Source organism: Danio rerio, chromosome 3, assembly GCF_052040795.2.
Source record: "Danio rerio strain M-AB ecotype USA chromosome 3, GRCz13ab, whole genome shotgun sequence".
Lineage (NCBI taxonomy): Eukaryota > Metazoa > Chordata > Actinopteri > Cypriniformes > Danionidae > Danio > Danio rerio.
Window position 1 is genome coordinate 66,941,608 of NC_141023.1, and position 25,893 is coordinate 66,967,500.

The 25,893-nt window shown below is 42.3% G+C and overlaps 1 protein-coding gene across 5 annotated transcripts in view; it reads right to left on the reverse strand.

Moving 5' to 3' along the window:
• baiap2l1b (BAR/IMD domain containing adaptor protein 2 like 1b) overlaps positions 1 to 25,893 on the reverse strand; it is a 109,810-nt gene that overhangs the window by 15,368 nt on the left and 68,549 nt on the right. The window contains exons 8-11 of one of the 5 annotated variants that reach the window (XR_015479825.1): positions 24,211 to 25,168; positions 22,281 to 23,463; positions 15,167 to 15,380; positions 2,244 to 2,303 (exon numbers count right to left, since the gene is read on the reverse strand). Coding sequence is in view for 2 of the 5 variants with exons in the window: in XM_087242682.1 (XP_087098808.1) it covers positions 2,244 to 2,303; positions 15,167 to 15,380; positions 22,281 to 22,383; positions 25,007 to 25,168 (539 nt within the window). In the remaining 3 variants the exon portion in view is untranslated. 5 annotated transcript variants of the gene reach the window in all.

Sequence of the window (25,893 nt, forward strand, 5' to 3'; positions counted from 1 at the left end):
TGTTAACATGTTTGTCATCATGTTATTTGTATATTTACAAATATCATTAATATAAGTGTATTTATGATTTGTTATAGTACATCTTGAACATAGCTGAATTATCAGCCCTCAGAGACAAAAAAAAAAAAAAATATATATATATATATATATATATATATATATATATATATATATATATATATATATATATATTTATTTATTTATAATTATTGTTGTTTTTTATTGTTAGAAAAATCACTATGAATAATATTTGAAAAAAATTAAGGGTAATTTACAGATATTATTATTTTAAATTAATTTTAATAAAATTTGTAAAAATATAGATTTACATATTTATTTAATCTGTGCTGATTAACTGATTAATGGAAAGATTTAATAAAAATAAAGTAATATAAAAGTATATACATATATACAATTGTTTTTATTAAATCTTAAAAAAATTTATGTATTAAAATAAAAATGTTAATGTCTATATTTCTTCAAAACAACAACAACAAAAAAACATTTAAAATCAACGACCACTGATTAATAAAGAAACTAAGCCGAAAAGAAAATGAATGAATGAACATTTAAAATCTCTAGGGTTTACAGAGAATGCTCCGACAAAGAGGAGATATCCAGTGAGCGGCAGTTCTGTGGGCGCAAATGCCTTGATGCCAGAGGTCAGAGGAGAATGGCCAGACTGGTTCCAGCTGATAGAAAGGCAACAGTAACTCAAATAAGCACTCGTTACAACCGAGCTCTGCAGAAGAGCAACTCTGAACACACAACACGTCCAACCTTGAGGCGGATGGGCTACAGCAGCAGAAGAGCACACCGGGTGCCGCTCCTGTCAGCTAAGAACAGGAAACTGAGGCTACAATTCACACAGACTCACCAAAACTGGACAATAGAAGATTGGAGAAACGTTGCTGCTCTGATGAGTCTCCATTTCTGCTGACACATTCGGATGCTCGACTCACAATTGGGCCTCAACAACATGAAAGCATGGATCATCCTGCCTTGTATCAGCGGTTCAGGCTGGTGGTGGTGGTGTAATGGTGTGGGGGAGATTTTCTTTGGGTCCATTAGTACCAATTGAGCATCAACGCCACAGCCTACCTGAGTATTGCTGCTGACCATGTCCATCCCTTTATGAGCACAGTGTCTCCATCTTCTGATGGTTCTTCCAGCAGGATAACGCACCATAAAGCTCAATCATCTCAAACTGGTGAACATGACGATGAGTTCACTGTACTCAAATGGCCTCCACAGTCACCAGAGCTCAACACAATAGAGCAGCTTTGGGATGTGGTGGAACGGGAGATTGGCATCATGGATGTGCAGCCGGTAACTGTGTGATGCTATCATGTCAATATGGAGCAAAATCTCTGAGGAATATTCCCAGTAGCTTGCTGAATCTACGACAATCTTATATAAGTGAATGACACACAGCAGTTTACTGTAATTTTAGGATGGTTTCTACTCTATTTCGAACAGTAGAAATCTGGCAACCGCAGTCTTTTGCTGTCAGTTTTACAGAAATATTTTGGACAGAACTTATTCCACATCCCTAATCCTGCCCGATACCTAAACCCAACTACTGCCGTACTGACTATTAATGAACAGCTAATTAATAGCTTATTGAGACAAGAGTCATAGTAAATGGTTATTAACACAAGGTTATATTTTAACTGCTAAAACTCCAAGATTTTAGGGTAAAAATTCATGACCTTGTATTCCTGTAATGAATACATGAGGTAAACAGCAGGAAAAATGTATGTAAAATAAACGAAATACATGTAAATAAAATACACGACAATCCATGTAGCTGTTATTTATTTTTAGATCTATGCAAATTACGTTTTGATAAGTAACATGGGAGGAATATGCGAGCATGACTGTATGAATCCTGTTATTAGCGTGAACTGTGCATTATAATAAAGTGTGACTGAAGCCATTCGGCAGATACAGTATGTGAAAGGGCTGGAAACCTGTTTGAACACAATAGTCTTACGCCACTTTTCGGCAACACAACATTAAAGTCAAGTTTATTTCCGTCCCTCTGCTGCTCCATTCACGCCTGACAGTATCTGATTTCTCGGGCCGCGGCTTTATGAGACTGTAATAGTTTCAGAACGGGGCTGGACTGCTGTAAAGCTTGTGTTTCCTTCTCAGCGATCAGTATCACAGCTAATCAGGACAACAAAGAACTGTGTGTGTGTGTGTGTGTGTGTGTGTGTGTGTGTGTGGTGTCTGATTACCTGTTATTTACTGCTGGTTCTGTATATGCACGGCAGTAAGATGATGGAAACCAGCCCCGCCTGTAAAACACACACACACACACACACACACACACACACACACACACACACACACACACACACACACAGAGCACAAGTCATTGTTAATAATGCAAATTAAAAATTTTATAATTATTAATAAGAAGACGATTATAGAGAAATAAACATGAGTAGAAATTCTGGAGCCTTAAAAACCAGCTTAGCAACCCTGAAATAAAACTGACACACATGCATGCACAAACACACACAACGCATGCGCAGAGGCACACACACGCATGCACACAACACATGCGCACAGACACGCAAACACGCAAGCAAGCACACACACATGCACATACACGCACATACATGCGCACAGAAACACACAAGCACACACACATGCACACACAAACACATACTGCATATATACGCACACACACACTAAACCGCGCACACAGACCTTTTATTTATAGACCATTATACGCACACACGCATGCACACAACGACACACACGCACGCACGCACGCAAGCCCACACATGCACAAACACGCACACACATACGCACAGAAACGCACAAGCACACACACACACAGACACACCTGCATATATATACACACAGACACACACATGCACGGACACACTCACAAACAGCTGCACATATACACACACACACTCATCCACATACACCAGCATGCACATGCACACAAGTACATTTCTGCGTGCATAGACACACACACACACGCACACACTCACGTGCACGCACACACACACATGTTTTTGTGACAAACACACACACACACACACACACACACACACACACACACAGATGCATGCATACACTCAACCGCACACTCAAACATGCACATTTATGCGCACACAAAATGCACACACACACACACACACACACATGGATGCATGCATACACTCAACCGCGTACACACACACACACAAACATGCACATTTACGCACACACACAAACCCATACACCTGCACATATATGCACATAAACGCACATATATGCACACACAACTGCACATATACACGCACACACACACACATGGACACACATACCTGCATATATGCACACTCAGGCACACAGACACACACATGAACGCGCACACATGTACATTTATGCACACAGAAACACACATGGACATGCACATACACACTCAAACACATCCTGCACATATACACACACGCACACACCTTCATATATACGCATGCACACAAACACGGACACACACGCATGAACATTTACGCACACATGCATGCACACAAACACATATACGCACATGTATGCACACACACATCTATCTACACACGCTCACACACAAACTCAATTGCACACACACACACGCGCACACACACACACGCACACTCAGGCACACAGACACACACATGGACATGCACATACACACTCAAACACACCTGCACATATACACACATGCACACACCTTCATATATACGCATGCACACAAACACGGACACACACGCATGAACATTTACGCACACATGCATGCACACAAACACATATACGCGCATGTATGCACACACACATCTATCTACACACGCTCACACACAAACTCAATTGCACACACACACACGCGCACACACACACACGCACACTCAGGCACACAGACACACACATGGACATGCACATACACACTCAAACACATCCTGCACATATACACACACGCACACACCTTCATATATACGCATGCACACAAACACGGACACACACGCATGAACATTTACGCACACATGCATGCACACAAACACATATACGCACATATATGCACACACACATCTATCTACACACGCTCACACACAAACTCAATTGCACACACACACGCGCACATACACACACACGCACACTCAGGCACAGAGACACACACATGGACATGCACATACACACTCAAACACACCTGCACATATACACACATGCACACACCTTCATATATACGCATGCACACAAACACGGACACACACGCATGAACATTTACGCACACATGCATGCACACAAACACATATACGCACATGTATGCACACACACATCTATCTACACACGCTCACACACAAACTCAATTGCACACACACACACGCGCACACACACACACGCACACTCAGGCACACAGACACACACATGGACATGCACATACACACTCAAACACATCCTGCACATATACACACACGCACACACCTTCATATATACGCATGCACACAAACACGGACACACACGCATGAACATTTACGCACACATGCATGCACACAAACACATATACGCACATATATGCACACACACATCTATCTACACACGCTCACACACAAACTCAATTGCACACACACACGCGCACATACACACACACGCACACTCAGGCACAGAGACACACACATGGACATGCACATACACACTCAAACACACCTGCACATATACACACACGCACACGCCTTCATATATACGCATGCACACAAACACGGACACACACGCATGAACATTTACGCACACATGCATGCACACAAACACATATACGCGCATGTATGCACACACACATCTATCTACACACGCTCACACACAAACTCAATTGCACACACACACGCGCACATACACACACACGCACACTCAGGCACAGAGACACACACATGGACATGCACATACACACTCAAACACACCTGCACATATACACACATGCACACACCTTCATATATACGCATGCACACAAACACGGACACACACGCATGAACATTTACGCACACATGCATGCACACAAACACATATACGCACATGTATGCACACACACATCTATCTACACACGCTCACACACAAACTCAATTGCACACACACACACGCGCACACACACACACGCACACTCAGGCACACAGACACACACATGGACATGCACATACACACTCAAACACATCCTGCACATATACACACACGCACACACCTTCATATATACGCATGCACACAAACACGGACACACACGCATGAACATTTACGCACACATGCATGCACACAAACACATATACGCACATATATGCACACACACATCTATCTACACACGCTCACACACAAACTCAATTGCACACACACACGCGCACATACACACACACGCACACTCAGGCACAGAGACACACACATGGACATGCACATACACACTCAAACACACCTGCACATATACACACATGCACACACCTTCATATATACGCATGAACACAAACACGGACACACACGCATGAACATTTACGCACACATGCATGCACACAAACACATATACGCACATGTATGCACACACACATCTATCTACACACGCTCACACACAAACTCAATTGCACACACACACACGCGCACACACACACACGCACACTCAGGCACACAGACACACACATGGACATGCACATACACACTCAAACACACCTGCACATATACACACATGCACACACCTTCATATATACGCATGCACACAAACACGGACACACACGCATGAACATTTACGCACACATGCATGCACACAAACACATATACGCACATGTATGCACACACACATCTATCTACACACGCTCACACACAAACTCAATTGCACACACACACGCGCACACACACACACGCACACTCAGGCACACAGACACACACATGGACATGCACATACACACTCAAACACATCCTGCACATATACACACACGCACACACCTTCATATATACGCATGCACACAAACACGGACACACACGCATGAACATTTACGCACACATGCATGCACACAAACACATATACGCACATATATGCACACACACATCTATCTACACACGCTCACACACAAACTCAATTGCACACACACACGCGCACATACACACACACGCACACTCAGGCACAGAGACACACACATGGACATGCACATACACACTCAAACACACCTGCACATATACACACATGCACACACCTTCATATATACGCATGCACACAAACACGGACACACACGCATGAACATTTACGCACACATGCATGCACACAAACACATATACGCACATGTATGCACACACACATCTATCTACACACGCTCACACACAAACTCAATTGCACACACACACACGCGCACACACACACACGCACACTCAGGCACACAGACACACACATGGACATGCACATACACACTCAAACACATCCTGCACATATACACACACGCACACACCTTCATATATACGCATGCACACAAACACGGACACACACGCATGAACATTTACGCACACATGCATGCACACAAACACATATACGCACATATATGCACACACACATCTATCTACACACGCTCACACACAAACTCAATTGCACACACACACGCGCACATACACACATACACACACACACACACAGCACAAACACACAAATCACAAGTCATTATTATTAATTAATACAAATTATTATTATTGTTATTATTATTATATATATATATGTTCAAACTCTGTAGCTTTAAAATAAGCTCAGCAATCCTGGATTAAAACTGACACACACAAATTAACGCATGCACAAACCACAACTCGGATTATTGAAATAAATAAATAAATAACTAAATAAATCACTAAATCAATCAATCAATCAATCAATCAAAAACATAAGTGTTTTCATAAGGCCCCAGAAGTGGACGTGATCTACACACTCGGCCCGTCATTACTGCACACACAATGGCAGCGTTTGTCTTGGTGTGGCTGTGTTTGTCAGGACTTTATGTTCTTATAATATGAGCGAATGTGAATATTGATGTAAAGCACAGCTACCGGAGTCATCTCCACCCCTGAAAGGCATGAAGACAGACAAATACCATCTTTATAATGTGGACTTATAGAGATAGCAGCATTACTTTACCCTCTGATCAGCGCAGTTAACCAGGGGTGTGGAGAGAAATACAGCACAAGCATCTCAGATATATCATTAAAACACAGATATGACTGTATTTCAGTGGATACAGCTTTTAAAGGGCACCTATGATGCAAAAATCACTGTTATAAGGGGTTTAAGCACAGTTTTATGGCAGCAGTGTAGTGATAATAGGATTGATCAAATATTAAAATCAATACTTTAGTATTAATATTGATATTTTAGCCTCAGGCGGGGACTCCAATTAATGTAGTGATAATTTGATTTACCAAATAATAATATCAATACCAAAATTATGATTTTAATATTTGATAAAACCGATTGTCAATACAACAGTGTGTAAAAATAACCAGCTACTAATAGTAAAAGTCAACTAGTTCTACGTTTTTATAATCAGCCTTGATGAAAGCAGTCTGCAGAAACACTTTGATTGACATTCTCCCCTTGTATGATGTCATCAAAGGGGGAAAGCCCCGCCCACTATCGACACTCTCTCCCTCATTGTCTTGTTTTTGAATCTGCCACTATGCTGACACAGGCATTTATAGCTCCTCCCTCTTCTGAATAGACCACAATCTCATTTGCATTTAAAGCGACAGTCAAAAAAACACCACAATTAGGATGAAAGGCTGAAAGGGTCAGTTTCAGAGAGGTATAAAACATTATTTGTGGGGTATTTTGAGCTGAAACTTCACTACACACTCTGAATACTCAGAATTTAAGCAAAGACAAAAAACATGTTTTTAGAAACTAGTTACTAAAACTATTAGGGGTGTATTGAATCATTATGGACCCGTGATTCATACGGATCACAACTCATGGTTTGGAGCACGCGTGAATTGCGTATTAAGACATTTTTTACTTGTAGATTAATCCTATATTAGTAACAATCGCAGAGAGCTTGCCTATGCGTCATACAAGTCACATGTATAAAAGCATTTCGGCTTTCCTGGAAAATATAATGATGGTAGAAGAAGTTGTGGTGGGTTATTGGGGATGTGGTGGGTTTCTTAGGTTATTAAAGGTGTTTTCTGTCACTGCTTGATTAGCCTGCATTAATGCATTCAGTGTAAGCTACATGATTAACCATTAAAAGATCGGGATCTCAACACCCACGCAACAATTATAAACGATGGTTAATTATAATAGTAACTCTGTAGCCACTCTGGGGGTGTAATAGTAACTTTGTTACCCTAATAGTAACTGTGTAACCCTAATAGTAACTCTGGGTGTATGATAGTAACTCTGTAACCCTAATAGTAACTCTGGGGGTGTAATAGTAACTTTGTTACCCTAATAGTAACTCTGTAACCCTAATAGTAACTCTGGGTGTATGATAGTAACTCTGTAACCCAAATAGTAACTCTGGGGGTGTAATAGTAACTTTGTTACCCTAATAGTAACTGTGTAACCCTAATAGTAACTCTGGGGGTGTAATAGTAACTCTGTAACCCTAATAGTAACTCTGGGGGTGTAATAGTAACTTTGTTACCCTAATAGTAACTGTGTAACCCTAATAGTAACTCTGGGGGTGTAATAGTAACTTTGTTACCCTAATAGTAACTCTGGGGGTATAATAGTAACTCTGTAACCCTAATAGTAACTCTGGGGGTGTAATAGTAACTTTGTTACCCTAATAGTAACTGTGTAACCCTAATAGTAACTCTGTAACCCTAATAGTAACTCTGGGGGTGTAATAGTAACTCTGTAACCCTAATAGTAACTCTGGGGGTGTAATAGTAACTTTGTTACCCTAATAGTAACTGTGTAACCCTAATAGTAACTCTGGGGGTGTAATAGTAACTTTGTTACCCTAATAGTAACTCTGGGGGTATAATAGTAACTCTGTAACCCTAATAGTAACTCTGGGGGTGTAATAGTAACTTTGTTACCCTAATAGTAACTGTGTAACCCTAATAGTAACTCTGTAACCCTAATAGTAACTCTGGGGGTGTAATAGTAACTTTGTTACCCTAATAGTAACTGTGTAACCCTAATAGTAACTCTGGGGGTGTAATAGTAACTTTGTTACCCTAATAGTAACTCTGGGGGTGTAATAGTAACTGTGTAACCCTAATAGTAACTCTGTAACCCTAATAGTAACTCTGGGGGTGTAATAGTAACTCTTTAACCCTAATAGTAACTCTGTAACCCTAATAGTAACTCTGGGGGTGTAATAGTAACTCTTTAACCCTAATAGTAACTCTGTAACCCTAATAGTAACTCTGGGGGTGTAATAGTAACTCTGTAACCCTAATAGTAACTCTGTAACCCTAATAGTAACTCTGTAACCCTAATAGTAACTCTGGGGGTATAATAGTAACTTTGTTACCCTAATAGTAACTTTGGGAGCCCCAAAACGGCGTGGGCTCCTACAATAGCCCTTACAATCATCCTAACTTTCCCGAAAAAAGTGTGTTTGTGTGTGTGTGTCTCATCCAAGACAACTCAGCCAAATCCTCCTTTGCATATATGTTTCCACCTCTGCTGTCATGTTCACACTGCACATACAGAATTGGTGATTGTCTTTAAAGTGTAGATCTGTTAAAAGAGCTGTAATACAGTGAGATCTGCACACTCCGGCTGGAAAGTTTCCACTAGTCATCTTAAGCCCATTTCCCGCTTGGCATTTAAGAACATTTTAATTGACCTGGCAGATGTATTATTAATAACAGCCGTCAATCAGTCTGGAGACTTCTTTAAATAGAAGCACTCAGTCCGTCTGAACGGGTCATCGTAGTGCTTTAAAATCAAGCTTGCGTGTAGTTTTGGCACATATTAGCGGGTTGCTAGGCGACAAGTCTGACTTCATTCACGATGTCATTCACTGCTCAGACAAGTTTAAAATCCTAATGAGATCTAAATGTACAATGTTTAGCTTGCTAGCACACATTGCTGTTCTTTAGGTGAACAATAGACCCTTTTCACATGACACCACGCGCTGTCCGCTTTCACTCCACACATCTAACATCTTAAAAAAATAAATAATTAAAAAAATTATTTATTAATTTATTATTTATTATTATTTATTATTATTATTATATATTTATTATATTTATTTATTTTATTTATATTTATTATATTTATATATATTTATTATTATTAATATATTTATTAATAAATAAATAAATAAAATAAAAAAAACTTACAGACCAACCTGTAAAGTTACCAACCTGTTTCTGCTTAAACCAAGAAAAAGGGACATTAAATGGAGTGCATTGCTTTGTGTCGCTGTCTTTACTGCAGGTGATGTTGGTATGTACTCGTTAGAAATAAGTGTTAAGTTAAAAATAAGTGGTAATGTTGAACACTTCACGCAGTCAACGGCTGCGGCTTTGCTCATGTAGTGGAAAGGGTGGGGCTAAAAGCGAAGGGGCGGAGCTAACGGACACTGACATTGAATTACTTTAATTTGGATTGTGTAAGCAAATTAATAAATAATGCCACCTCCCGATAGCGAATGCGGTTATACTGACGGCAGCTACCATTTGGTAGTTTGGTTATTTATTTAACTGATTTGGCAACTATCAAACATCATCAGGGAAAACAATAGCCCCTTTCACACAGTGACACCGGTAAATTTCCGGAACAACTTTAACGGTAAATTTAAAAAAAGCACTGTTCACACAGACGAGGACGTTACAGAATTTCTCCGGTAAAGACCGCTCACACATCCATTCCAAAATACCGGTAAATTCTGACATCACTGACCAGAAATGAGCTCTAAACGGCTGCACTTGTATTTCTAAACATTTGATTACGCCACAAGCTCTGTGGATGGATCAGTATCGTGAACAACTTTGATGAAAACATATAGAGAAACACTTTCGCATGTCGAGATGAACACGATATGTGTGTGTGTGTGTGCGGGCACTCATCAGCTGCTTCACGGGCACACGCGACGCGTCAAGCAACTGAAGGAAGCGGAGCTTAAAGGTAAACAAACAACGGCTTATCATAAGCATCTTATCGGTAATTACTACACAATTGGCATTAAGAAAAAACGTTATCTGACTAACATCTGGCAGCTAAATGTGTCTGGAAAAACATTCAAAGGCTTTTATTTTCATAAACAGTGTGGACATGAATGCGTCTGAGAGTTCTGATTGGCTAAAGCAGACATCTCCATAGACGTGCATGCGATCTTTCGGCGTTCACACAGCGCAGCATTCCGGTTACCAGAATTTAAATTACCGGTTATGTTAAAACGTCTCTTTCTGGAAAATAGCCGTAACGAATTTACCAATATTTTCAAAAAGGGCCTATTCACACATACAGACTGTATTTGTGAAAGGGGCTAATGTTAGCGTTCCAATTAGGACGACAATAAATATAAATATACTATGCTGTTGAGTGGGTTACTCTGCATTCACAAAGCGGCGAGAGCGTCAACATTCGCTACACTGATCTCGTTTTTTAAGGGGCTGTTGATCAGCAAATTAGTTGCATTCCCTCATAAAAAGCGTGCTTTCTAGCGTGGAAATGTTGCACGCTTTTTATCAAGTTCATTTAACTATGGAAGATCCGTGTGCTGTGGCCTTGCACCACTAATCTAATTTTGGCCCGTTTACACTGAGTGGTACGGTACTGTTTGGTACGCTAGTTTGGCCATTTCCACAGTCAGAAGTACCTAAAAGCGAACCGTACAGTACAACTTTTTGGGTACCCTTTCAGAGGGTACCTAGCACAATAAAAGGGTACCAAAAGTAGAGCTAGACAGTAGCTGAACGCTATTGGTTTACAGAGAAGTGTCTCTTGTTCGTGCACAAGCAGAAAACTGAAAACAAAGGAAGCTGTATTTTTAAATACACAGCCGAGACATTACACCGTAATAATATAGACACATGATAACAAGCCATTCCCAGAGATGGGTTGTAGCTGGAAGGGTATCCGCTGCGTAAAAAACTTGCTGGATAAGTTGGCGGTTCATTCCGCTGTGGCGACCCAGGATTAATAAAGGGAACAAACAAACCTTGTCGTCATCTTGAACAGCCACAAAGCCAAGAAGAAGAGCGGAATCTACCCTGTGCCCCAGAGTTGTTTTGCTTTCTCGAGAGTGATCGCATACGCTCGCTGCGCATCTATATTTGAATTAACGAACTTCTTGAGCTCATATTAATGTTGGCGCGTAATTATTGAAGTGCTTCAGACAAACGATTGTTTCAGAAACAGCCAAATGCGAGAGTGAAGCTTGAAAATCAAAAGTGAAGCCCAACAAAACAAAGGAGGAAATGATTCTTTCAGCAACCTAAAAGATGAACACACTGCCATGTATAACGATCACCATCGCCTTCTGGACTATTCTGAACCGGGAATGACGGAGTTACTCTCTAACAGAGGCTACATGTGCTGCTGAAGATTACAGACGCAGATGAGAGGTTTGCTCTGACTGTGTGTTGTTTGTGAACCCAAATAAGGACTAAATGTCTGCTGTGTGTAGCGTTCCTGTAATTGGTAACATATCAGAGTCTGTGTGTTTATATATCTTCATTTACTTTATATAATCAGTTACAGCAGGCTATATTGATCATTGATCTGCAGTTATAATCAAATCATGTTCATAGAAAGCTTGGTAAGTGTAACCCAGATCCTTAATCTAGGTCACTAATAATCATTTTAGAAAGTATTATTATTATTATTATTATTTATTTATATTATTTTATTATTAATACTTTAATAATGGGTGAATAAAAAGCAGAAAGATTGCTGTGTAATTAAAGGTATTAACAAATATTTTCGTACCTGATCTTGATTAGAGAAGTGAGCAGTTAGCTCCGCCCCCGCACATGCGGACGAAAAGCACAAGCAGATAGTGCCAACAAGCAAACGAGAGCTAGAGAGATATAGTGCTAACAAACAACCGAGAACTAGAGAGATATTGAGTTAACAAGCAGAGCGAACTAGAGAGTTAACGAGCACAGGAGAGCTGGAGAGCTAACGAGAGCTAGTGATCTAACAATCAGTTGAGAGATAGTACATCAAAAGAAAACTGACAAAATAGACTTGATTCAACTTTATCCTTCACTAATTACTGTCTTTGGCCAGGTTTTTTTTGTCCTCCTCACTACTGCCGGTGTTGTGCTTGGTTGAGAACGGTCATCCTGAGATCGTCCTGGCTGAATATTCATATTCTGGTCTGGACTGGCGAGCCATCCCACTGATACGTGCCTGAACTGGGTAAAAGAGAGTGAAATCTGCCGATCTGGTAGGACCAAACTAATTTGTTAAGAGAGTTGTTTTTTTTTCCTCTCCTCGTGTTTTCTACAAGGATATTTTTCATGGGAACAATCTAAATATTTTTTCCTTGGACTGTTTTTTTTTTTTTTCGTCCAAATTGTTGAAAGGAGACATTTAACTGGACACTTTGACTTCAAACAGAGACTTTATATTGAAAGTTCATCTTTACTTTTAACAAAGTCTTTGCTTTTGCAATCTGAAATTACAATTTAGGGATTGTTTGGAACTTTGCATTTATTTTAATAGCAGTTTGTTGTTGAATTTACTATTCACATTCTCTATTGTATTATACTGTTTTATATTGGGTTTTTTTGTTTTCTTTCTTTTAAATCTCAAAAGTGCATTAAGCAAAACAAAACAACATAATTTGCATCAGTTTATTTGTTGTGAATTTACATGATTCATTTATTAATCTTAAAATTAGATTACACTGTTATCGCTATAAGTATTGTTCTTTTGCTCCAGTGAGTCGAATCTTACCTTTAAATTCTGGTCCAAAAAGAATTCTAATAGTTAGCGCTGGTCTCCATTATAAAAATACACTAGTCAACATATATAATAGGAGCCATACAAGGGCAGTGTTACATAAGGAACATTTATACACAAGTATTTATGTGTGTAAAGCATCCGTGTTGTGGGAAGTGCTTCTCATATGATATGTGAGCGTCCCGTACAGCTTTACTGTAGACATTTTCTCGAGTGAGAATGACAGTGACTTACACTTTCTGTCGAACACCACGCACACCAGGCAGTGGATACACAAGCCTGATAAAGGTGACCCATACCAAACCGTACCACTCAGTGGAAACAGGCCATATATGTTCATATATAGTACCTGAAATGTTCTGAAGCAGCAATACTGTTTTGTAATGTCGTTATAGTTAGCAGAATATTTACTGTATAACATTAATGCACATCAGCAACTCACCAGTAGCGTTTTAATGCATGTCCTTACAAGAAAACCTCAGAAATAACTGTGAATTCGACGACTGCAATATTAAAACCATTGGCAACAACTGTGGTCAATGCCAACAGGACTGCGCTGCCTGGACTCCTCTATAGCGGTGGACTTCTACATTCTGATTGGTTGCTGTCGAACCGTGTCATAGCTCATTACCATAAAGCTGACTTGTTTTCAACTCTCCTCGACGCCCACACCAGCCACTCCTCACCACCGGCTCCCATTGAAAATGAATGACTACCGGCTACTTTGACGCTCTGGTGTGAACACACAGTAAGTGCACACCTACACAGTGTACAGTGCGCGATGTGGGATCTGTTTCCGGGTTTTCAGGGCTGGAACTGCTCTGCTTTCATCCAGAAACTTCCAACTCTGACTTCTTGGAGTGCTGTGGCAGTAATATCGAGTATGCACACACACACACTCTGTTTGGCCATCTGCTAGCGCGCACGCTCCAACCAACAACATCAGCTTCTGGCAGAGCGTTCAGATCGCTGCTCTGCATCTGAGATTAGCGGCTCGTCTGCTCTCGCCAACACTGACTGACAACACAGAGAGCACCGTCACTATTACCACAGCTGCTGGACAGATGAGGACACACACACACACACACTTACCTGAGGACGACTCACTAGACTGAACAGCATTCGTAAACACACACACACATACAAAGGCACACACACAGAGAGACACAGGGGCCGACTGTATTATACTACACACACACACACACACACACACACACCTGAAAGTATAAGTACTTCTCAATTACAGTCACTAGAGTATTTTGTCATTTGTAAACGTGTGTGTGTGTGTGTGTGTGTGTGTGCGTGCGCACTCACTGTCTGGTGTTGTTCAGCTCTCCGTACAGCCAGCCGTCTCTCTCGTCAGGGATCAGCAGTGTAATGATGTCTCCCTCCTCGAAGCTCAGCAGTGTGCTGTTGTTTCCAGACTTGTGAGGGAAGATGGTGCGCACTTTGGGCCTTTTGTCTATGTGGTTGAGTCCAGTGGCCATCGACACCGAGCGGGACAACCCACTGTCCTCATTCAGGTAGTCTGACGGGGAACACACATACACACAGACAGTCAGAAAACAAATGAATAAAAGTCAACTGTGGGGGCGTCACGGTGGCTCAGTGGTGACCTCACAGCAAGAAGGTCGCTGGTTCCAGTCCCAACAGGGCCAGTTGGTGTTTCTGTGTGGAGTTTGCATGTTCTCTCCATGTTAGTGTGGGTTTCCTCCGGCTGCTCCGGTTTCCCCCTCAGTCCAAACACATGCGCTATAGGCGAACTGATTAACTACACTGGCCGTAGTGTGTGTGAATGGGTGTTTCCCAGTATTGGGTTGCAGCTGGAAGGACAACCGCTGTGCGAAACATATGCTAGAATAGTTGGCGGTTCATTCCGCTGTGAATAAATAAGGGACTACTCTGTAGGAAAATGAATGAATGAAGTCACCTACAGCTTGAAGCACTGACATCTACTCTGCACTTGGAACGAAGCAGACTTATTTTAAAAGTCAACACAAGATCTGGCGCCGTTTCTTCTGTCACCTCATGGAGAAATCTGTTCCCCAAAGCAATGTATTGTACCTAGAGGAGGTTGTTTTGATCATCACTGTACTCAGGGGCGGATTTAGTGATTTGAGGGCCCTTAGAAATTTCAGTCAATGGGACCCAAAAGTCCTAAAATGCACCATTTGTTCTGTATTTTACAATAGTGACCATGTTATTTAACTCTTGATTGTTCAATTTTGGCATGTGATTACTGTTAGACTCAACGGAAAACCAGTGTTACGCCCTCGTGGCGAAACAAGTAAAAAATAAGAGGGGGAAGCCAAAAATCACGTTACAAAAGTTTTATTTAAGCCCACTGTGATCAAACATTAAGCAAGAACGCCCCGCCAACTCGCACGCCGCTGGTCTCCGTCCCAACCCTTAGCCGGAAGAATCACACTCCCAAACAGTGGCAGGACGCTGATAAAGGAGCGCTCACTTAGACTCAGGTGTTCCCCATCCACCTGATTATGCCCCGCAATGTTACAGCGCATCTGTAGAGGGAGCAAAACAGACACACAGACAGACACGGAAGACAAATGACAGCGCAGCAGGCGTCACACCCTCCCCCATAAACAGGAAACAACGTTTCCATACAATAAACCATAAACATGTACATAATAAAAAGAAAGTGAATACAAACCCATATTTACAAGGGGGCCCTAGACAGGGCGTCGGCCACTACATTCTCAGAGCCTTTTAAGTGCCGAATGTCCAAATGAAAAGGTTGGAGAAACAAGCACCAGCGCATAAGCCGTTGGTTAGGATTTTTAAGCGAGTGCAAAAAGGTAAGAGGATTATGATCGCTATAAATCGTTAAAGGTGAACTATCTCCTCCCACATACACCTCAAAGTGTTGGAGAGCCCAAATTAATGCGAGCGCTTCTTTTTCGATGGTAGAATAATTCCGTTGATAACTATTGAATTTTCGTGAGAAAAAACAAACCGGACGCTCGATGCCCACATCATCCTCTTGAACCAACACTGCACCCGCTCCCTCTTTACTGGCATCCACCATAATCTTAAATGGTTCTCCTAGCCGGGGAGCCATCAGGACTGGTGCTGACGTAAGCAACGCCTTCACTGCATCAAACGCAGTTTGACAAGACTCGGACCACACAAATAAAGCTTTGGACTTAAGCAGATCAGTTAAAGGGGCAACCACTGTGGAAAAGTTTCTACAAAAACAGCGGTAAAACCCTACAAGTCCCAAAAAGCGCATTAATTCTTTCTTAGTGACAGGCACCGGATATTCATCTATCGCCTGCACCTTCGCCCTCACTGGACGCACCTGTCCTTGTCCCACTACCTTGCCCAGGTACGTCACCGTCGCCCCTGCAAATTCGCATTTAGCGAGATTGATGGTAAGGTTGGCCTGCGAGAGGCGATCGAGAAGGCGGCGCAAACGACAAAGATGCTCCGGCCAGCTATCACTCACAACAATCGTATCGTCCAAATAAATGGTAACCCCTTCTAATCCCGCGACTATTTTGTTCATTAATCTCTGAAACGTTGCGGGCGCGTTTCGCAGCCCGAAGCTCATAACCCGGTAGGAGAATAACCCATCAGGTGTTATAAACGACGATAATTCCCTCGCACGCTCACTTAAGTAGACCTGCCAATAGCCCTTAAGTAAATCCAATTTAGTCACAAATTTTGCAGCACCGACCTGATCAATACAATCCTCCATCCTCGGTAGAGGAAAGGAGTCTGGTTTTGTTACTGAATTTAATTTTCTATAGTCCGTACAAAAACGGAAACTATCGTCGGACTTCCGAACTAAAAGACACGGAGATGACCAGCAAGAGGAAGAGGGTTCAGCCAGTTTATTGTCGAGCAAATACTGAACTTCTGCTCTCAATACATCACGTTTATTCAGGGGAACACGATAAAAGCGCTGGCGGATAGGCGTGGCTTCCCCCACATCTATATCATGCGTCAAAACACTCGTCTGTGTCGGTACATCGGAAAATAACTGTGGAAACTCCGATAACAACTGAATTAATTCTTGTTGTTGAGTAGCATCTAGATGTTTAAAATCGAATAACAACTTTTTAAAAGTCTCAGAATTCTTTAACCTACCCTGCAACACGCAATCATCGGGTGTTTTCAATTCATCCGCCTGCATATCCATCACATGATGCGCATAGTGCTCAGGAAAACTATCAACCAGCGCTACAGGATTTACCTGCATTGGTGTGACACAGTCTCGATTAAAATATGGCTTTAAAATATTAACGTGACAAACTTGTGTTTTCTTTTTACGATCTGGTGTTAAAATAGTGTAATTGTCATTACTGCCAATGTGCGTCACCTTATATGGCCCAGTGTACTTGGCTTGAAAGGGCGATCCCAACACCGGGAGGAGCGCAACAACCTGGTCTCCCACGCTAAACTGTCGGCGTTCAGTGCGACGGTCAAACAGGCGCTTCATCTTTTTCTGGGAACTACCCAACTGCTTTTTAGCTAGTTCCCATGCCAACGAAAGCCGTCGACGAAAACCCAAAACATAATCCGACAATTTTTCTGGCGGATCTAAATCGGTCCACTGATCGTGCAAAACAGCCAGTACCCCCCGAACTTTATGAGCAAAAACGAGTTCATTCGGGCTATAGCCAAGACTTTGTTGAGTAACTTCCCGGGCTGACAGCATCAGCCACGGGAGGCCCTCCTCCCAATCTCTGTCCATCTCAACGCAATAAGCCCGGAGCAAGGATTTTAAGGTGGAATGGAAGCGCTCTAGCGCACCTTGACTTTGCGCATGATACGCAGTGGACAAATTGTGCTTAATCCCCAAATGACGAAGTACTTCGGCAAACAAGTTTGAAGTAAAATTACTTCCCTGATCGGACTGAATAACTTTAGGTAAGCCAAAAATAGAAATAAATTGAGTGAGAGCTTTAACAATAGCCTTAGTGTTAATAGAACGCAAAGGAAACGCGGCCGGATAACGAGTGACCTGGCACATCACTGTTAGCAGATATTCACTCCCCGCTTTCGAGCGAGGGAGTGGCCCAACACAGTCAATGATGAGATGCTCGAAAGGTTGGCATACGGCAGAAATGGGCTGCAGAGGCGCCGGTTTTAACGGCTGATTAGGCTTACCAGTCAACTGGCATGTATGACAGGTTTTAACATAACTGGCGACATCTTTTTTGATTCGTGGCCAGTAAAAGTAACGAAGAATTCTGTCATACGTCTTTTTAATGCCAGCATGACCGGCAAGACCATCATGGGCAGTTTTTAAAACTACCGGCCGCCATTTAACGGGCACCACCACCTGGACAAAAGGATCCCCCACACAAAAACCAGCATGTGGAGACCATTTTCTCAATAATACCCCATCTCTGATGAAATAACCCTGTGCCCGGTTCCGAATATCAACATCATCATAAACTTGCTCATACTGAGCTTTTAAAGTTACATCGCTCTGCTGTTCCTTCGAGAGCTCTTCCCTAGAAACGGCCAGTGGGTAATCAGTTAACGGAAAAAAATGTTCAGTACTTACAGGTTTTACTTCAGATTGCGCCCGGCTAGCAGATCGAGTCACTGCACAAGCAACAAACACATCAGGATTTTGCGGAGCACTCTCATCCAGACAGTCACAATAGGGAGGCGGGTTAGAAACTATCAAAGGTGGCGTTTCCCCAACCCAAACGCGTCCGCCCGCCAGATTATTGCCAAGAATAAGTGACACGCCTTCAACGGGCAGAACAGGTCGCACGCCAAGCTCTACATCGCCCTGCACTAAGTCACAATTCAGAGTCACTTTATGTAAGGGTACAGATAATGTATTTAATCCAATGCCACGAATTAACAACGATTTACCAGTGTCAGACTCCAGTGAAAACGGCAATATAGATTCCAAAATAAAGGAAGCCGATGATCCTGTATCTCGGAGAATTTTTACTGCTATCCTATTACCACTTTTAAGTGACACAAAACCATCCGAAATAAACGGATTAAAAATATCCTGGCGGTCTAACACGCTTGATGTATTCGCCGGTGTTTCAGCTGACAGAGCGGACAGCGGTACAGGACCCACAAGCGCAGCGGGCTTTACAAAACCGGCGGATTTAGTTAGCTGTGCTTTGGCACTTTTTGATTTAAGAACGGGACAATTTGATTTCCAATGCCCTTCTTCTAAGCAGTAGTTACAAGTCAAATCGTGTCTATTTGATGGACTTTTAGGACGCCTTGCCTGGTTCAAATAAACGGATGGAGAACTTAAGCAGGGAGAAAGGCGATCACTTCTGAACCCGTCTGCACGAGTTTTATGAATGAGTTCCCACTCATCGGCCAGCACTGCTGCCTGGGACGCGGTCTTAACATTACGCTCGGCAATGTAAGTGACAACAATATCTGGAAGCGTATTTTTAAATTGCTCCAATAAAACCAAATTTATCAGATCATCCAAGGTGGTCACTTCTGCCGACATACGCCAACGATTAAATCGCAAAGTTAGATCTCTCACAAATTCCACATGCGTTTGATTGGATTCACGCCCCAAAGAACGAAACTGCTGGCGATAACTTTCCGGCACACGCTCATAAATCTTTAAAACAGATGACTTCACATTTTCGTAAATTTGACTCTCCTCAACTGATAAAGCAGAATACGCTTGCTGGGCCTTTCCCGTCAAAACGCACTGAAGGAGTAAGGTGCGCTCAATGTCACTCCACTTATAAGCTACAGCAATCCTCTCAAATAACAGAAAAAAGGTTTCCACATCAGACTCATTAAACGGCGGAACCAAGCGCAAATTATTAACAATATCCAATTTAGGAGAGGAGGCTACAACACTTTCAGCAGGGAACTTACCCTCTTTTAGAAGATCAAGTCGTTTCTGCTCGACCTGCACGCGCTGCTGCTCCAATCGACTCTCCTCAATCTTATGTTCTATTTTAGCTTTCTCACAATCTAAACGCCGCTTTTCACACTCAGTGTCGCGCTGCAACATCAACAACTCCTTCTGCTGCTCGAATGAAAGTGCACCAAACCCAGGTTGTATCGGAGCCGGTGCTTCCACCAGCACATTCAGATCAAACAGCGACGCTTTTAAAATCTGCTTTATCCCCTCCTTCGTTCTCTTCTGAAGTGCGGAGAGCTCAATTTCGTAATGAGTTGCTAATTCTAATAATTGATCCTTCGTCATTAAGTCTAATAAGTCCTCTGACGGAGTTTGAACAAACGTTTCCACAACACTCGCCATAGGAAAAAAAAAATCCAATTAACTCCAATCCAATAATAATAATAATAATATCACCGTTATTGCAACCAATCACACAGAAATAAAACCTCCCCGACTCTTCACTAATGTAAACCCTAATCTTCAACTGGCCCAAGACCGGGAATTTATGCACTATATACCGCAAGTTTGGGAGAACCACCAATGTACAAGTAATTCCCCAAACCTCGGCCGTGCTCCCGAGACAAATGCTACCAAGCCCCGAGCCAGCCAAAAACAACAAACTAAAATAAAAAAATAACGTATCCGAAGACACGTTCTTCACCTACCCGGGGACAGTTTATTTCTGCACAATTTGGCTAGGTTTCTTTTGACGGATTAGACTATGATTAGAACTTAATCAAATATTACACTTGGGCAGGACGGAGACCACAAATTGCCTGCCAACTACTACATTCCCCCTCCTAACAAAATAAGCTAATAATCAAAGCAAAACATAATAAAATAAAACACTTACCGAACGAAAATCTAACCAAAACAAACCGATCGACGCAAAAAATAGTCTTCACAAGGACGAGCCCCCAATTGTTACGCCCTCGTGGCGAAACAAGTAAAAAATAAGAGGGGGAAGCCAAAAATCACGTTACAAAAGTTTTATTTAAGCCCACTGTGATCAAACATTAAGCAAGAACGCCCCGCCAACTCGCACGCCGCTGGTCTCCGTCCCAACCCTTAGCCGGAAGAATCACACTCCCAAACAGTGGCAGGACGCTGATAAAGGAGCGCTCACTTAGACTCAGGTGTTCCCCATCCACCTGATTATGCCCCGCAATGTTACAGCGCATCTGTAGAGGGAGCAAAACAGACACACAGACAGACACGGAAGACAAATGACAGCGCAGCAGGCGTCACAACCAGTAAGCACTGTTTAGTAAGCTTTTATTTTGGCTCTGTCGTATTTATATATGCTTGTAACTTTTTATATTTTATGCAGATGCACCGTGTAGAAAAATACATGATCATCGCAGTCAATCTAGATTAATTAAATCTTTCTAAATAGAGCCGTTCAAGACATCTACTGAAATTATATTATAAATGTCAGACCTTTCCGATATCATGCAGCCTAATATTGAGTATATCAGCATCCCTGCTGTGTGTGGTAAATCTGAGGGTGTAAAATCATGGTAAACGGGTGTGCTTGGTCCTGCTTACCGCTATCACTGTCCGGTCTGGAGGACTGCTGGGTGAACATGTTGGCCAGTGGACTGGTCTGCGGCGGGGCGGGGGGCGCAGGGATCATGGCCTCAGAGTTGGCCTGTTGAACAGCAGAAATCACAAATAATTACATCATTAAAGTGGATTTGAATGACTTTTACGCTGTGTAAAAAGTCTCGTACTTGTGCAATTAATTAATTGACTTAATACTACTGCAAATCTATACGAGTCTCATACAGACATGATGGCAGTGCAGTATGACTGTTTAAATATCATATGGACAAAATGCTCTATGCTACACGCACACACAGAAATGCACACACAGAAACACACACACACACACACATGCATGCAAACACACACCCACAAATGCATTCATGCACAGCCACACACATGCACAGACAAACAAACGCATACACGCACAAACACACACACAAATGCATGCACGCGCACACAAACACACACATGCACGCACAAACACACACACACATATGCACACACGCATGCACAAACACACAGATGCACGCACAAACAGACACATGCATGCAAAAACACACTCACAATTGCATGCACGCGCAAACAAACACACACAAACACACACAAACACACACACACAAATGCACAAACACACAGATGCATGCACAAACACACACATGCACGCACACACACACATGCACGCAAAAACACACTCACAAATGCATGCACGCGCACACAAACACACACATGCACACACAAACACACACACACAAATGCACAAACACACAGATGCACGCATGCGTGCACAAACACACACATGCACGCAAAAACACACTCACAAATGCATGCACGCACACACAAACACACACATGCACACACACACAAATGCAAACACACAGATGCACGCACAAACACACGCATGCACAAACACACACATGCACGCAAAAACACACTCACAAATGCATGCACGCGCACACAAACACACACATGCACACACAAACACACACACACAAATGCACAAACACACAGATGCACGCACAAACACACGCATGCGTGCACAAACACACACATGCACGCAAAAACACACTCACAAATGCATGCACGCACACACAAACACACACATGCACACACACACAAATGCAAACACACAGATGCACGCACAAACACACGCATGCACAAACACACACATGCACGCAAAAACACACTCACAAATGCATGCACGCGCACACAAACACACACATGCACACACAAACACACACACACAAATGCACAAACACAGATGCACGCACAAACGCACGCATGCATGCACAAACACACACATGCACGCAAAAACACACTCACAAATGCATGCACGCACACACACACAAACAAACACATGCGCACACACACACAAATGCACAAACACACAGATGCACGCACAAACACACGCATGCACAAACACACACATGCACGCAAAAACACACTCACAAATGCATGCACGCGCACACAAACACACACATGCACACACAAACACACACACACAAATGCACAAACACACAGATGCACGCACAAACACACGCATGCGTGCACAAACACACACATGCACGCAAAAACACACTCACAAATGCATGCACGCACACACAAACACACACATGCACACACACACAAATGCAAACACACAGATGCACGCACAAACACACGCATGCACAAACACACACATGCACGCAAAAACACACTCACAAATGCATGCACGCGCACACAAACACACACATGCACACACAAACACACACACACAAATGCACAAACACAGATGCACGCACAAACGCACGCATGCATGCACAAACACACACATGCACGCAAAAACACACTCACAAATGCATGCACGCACACACACACAAACAAACACATGCGCACACACACACAAATGCACAAACACACAGATGCACGCACAAACACACGCATGCACAAACACACACATGCACGCAAAAACACACTCACAAATGCATGCACGTGCACACAAACACACACATATGCATGCACAAACACACACACAAATGCATGCACGCGAACACACACATATGCATACACAAACACACACACATGCATGCACAAACACACACACAAATGCACACATGCACGCACAAACACACACATGCACGCACAAACACACACATGCACGCACAAACACACACACACAAATGCATGAACGCACACAAAAACACATGCACGCACAAACACACACATGCACGCACAAACACACACATGCACGCACAAACACACACACAAATGCACACATGCATGCACAAACACACATGCACGCACAAACACACACATTCGCAAACATATGTATGCATGCAGAAACACTCGCATACACGCACAAACACACACACACACACACTTTCTTTTAGTTCTCAAGTTCAGCAAATGGTGAAATAATGAAAGGTGATTTCAGGCCTTCATTTGATGCTAAACAGAAGCTGGTTGATGCGACATTCATGTCAATATTGGACTACGGTGAGGTTATCTAAACGCATGCTGCGTCTCAGAGTCTGCATGCACACTGTTTACCATGCTGCACTCAGATTTAGAACTCATTTGAAATCTCGAACTCATCGTGTGCTGTACACTAGGGTAGGCTGGTCTGCTTTGTCCATTCGTAAGCTCGAGCATTGGCATATCTTTGTTTACAAATCTGTACTGGGTTTCCTCCCATCAACGCGTCTTTCCTGGTACAATAAAAGGTTATAATAACACATGCACAAACACACCCTCACCCTGCTGTGGCGCTGCAGGGATGGAGACGGCTGCGGTGTGTTTGACACTGGTGTCCGCAGGCCTTCAATCATGCTCAACACACTGTCCGGCACATTGGTGGCGTCGCTGCATTTCTCCTGCCAGACAATCAGGTTATCCGACAGCAGCTCTCGGGCCTTCACAAACACACAACACCATATTCATTAGTATCACTTATTGATTTTAATATTTAGATGCTTTTATATTATACTAAAGCTAAACTTACTATAGTATTATATCATCTTTGTGTCCAATTAGAAAACAAATGACCGCAATAATGTGAGGTGTGTGCAATGCAGTGTGTATGGGGGCATTATTCTCTCTTCTGGCTGCTGTTATTATTGTTTTTCCTCTTTCTGAAAGTCTTAGTAACACCATCCTGGAGTTTTTCTGTCATTATTTCAGCTAATAGGACTGTAGAATAATCATTTGTTGTACTCTCACATTCACTGCGCTCTGAGTTTACCAACTATTACGACTTCTGCTGCAGAGAAACATGCACATGTGAAAAAGGGCGTATTACTTGCCTATTAATAAGACATTAGCTGTATATTAGCACTTATAAAGTATGATCGAATTCTACATCCCTAATCCTAGCCAATACCTAAACCCAACTACTAATGTATGCTGGAGAAATGCATGGAGATGGACACAGATGAGCGAAGAAACCTACAGTTTTGATTACAGTATACATATTCTCTGGTTGAATATTGTAGCTGGATTAATGTGGATTCATCTGTTCTTCGTTATGCTCTTTGACTGATTTCTGTATTTTTTTAAATGCTGTATATACACTCATCGGCCACTTTATTAGGTACACCTGTTCAACTGCGCATTAACGCAGTTTTCTAATCAGCCAAGC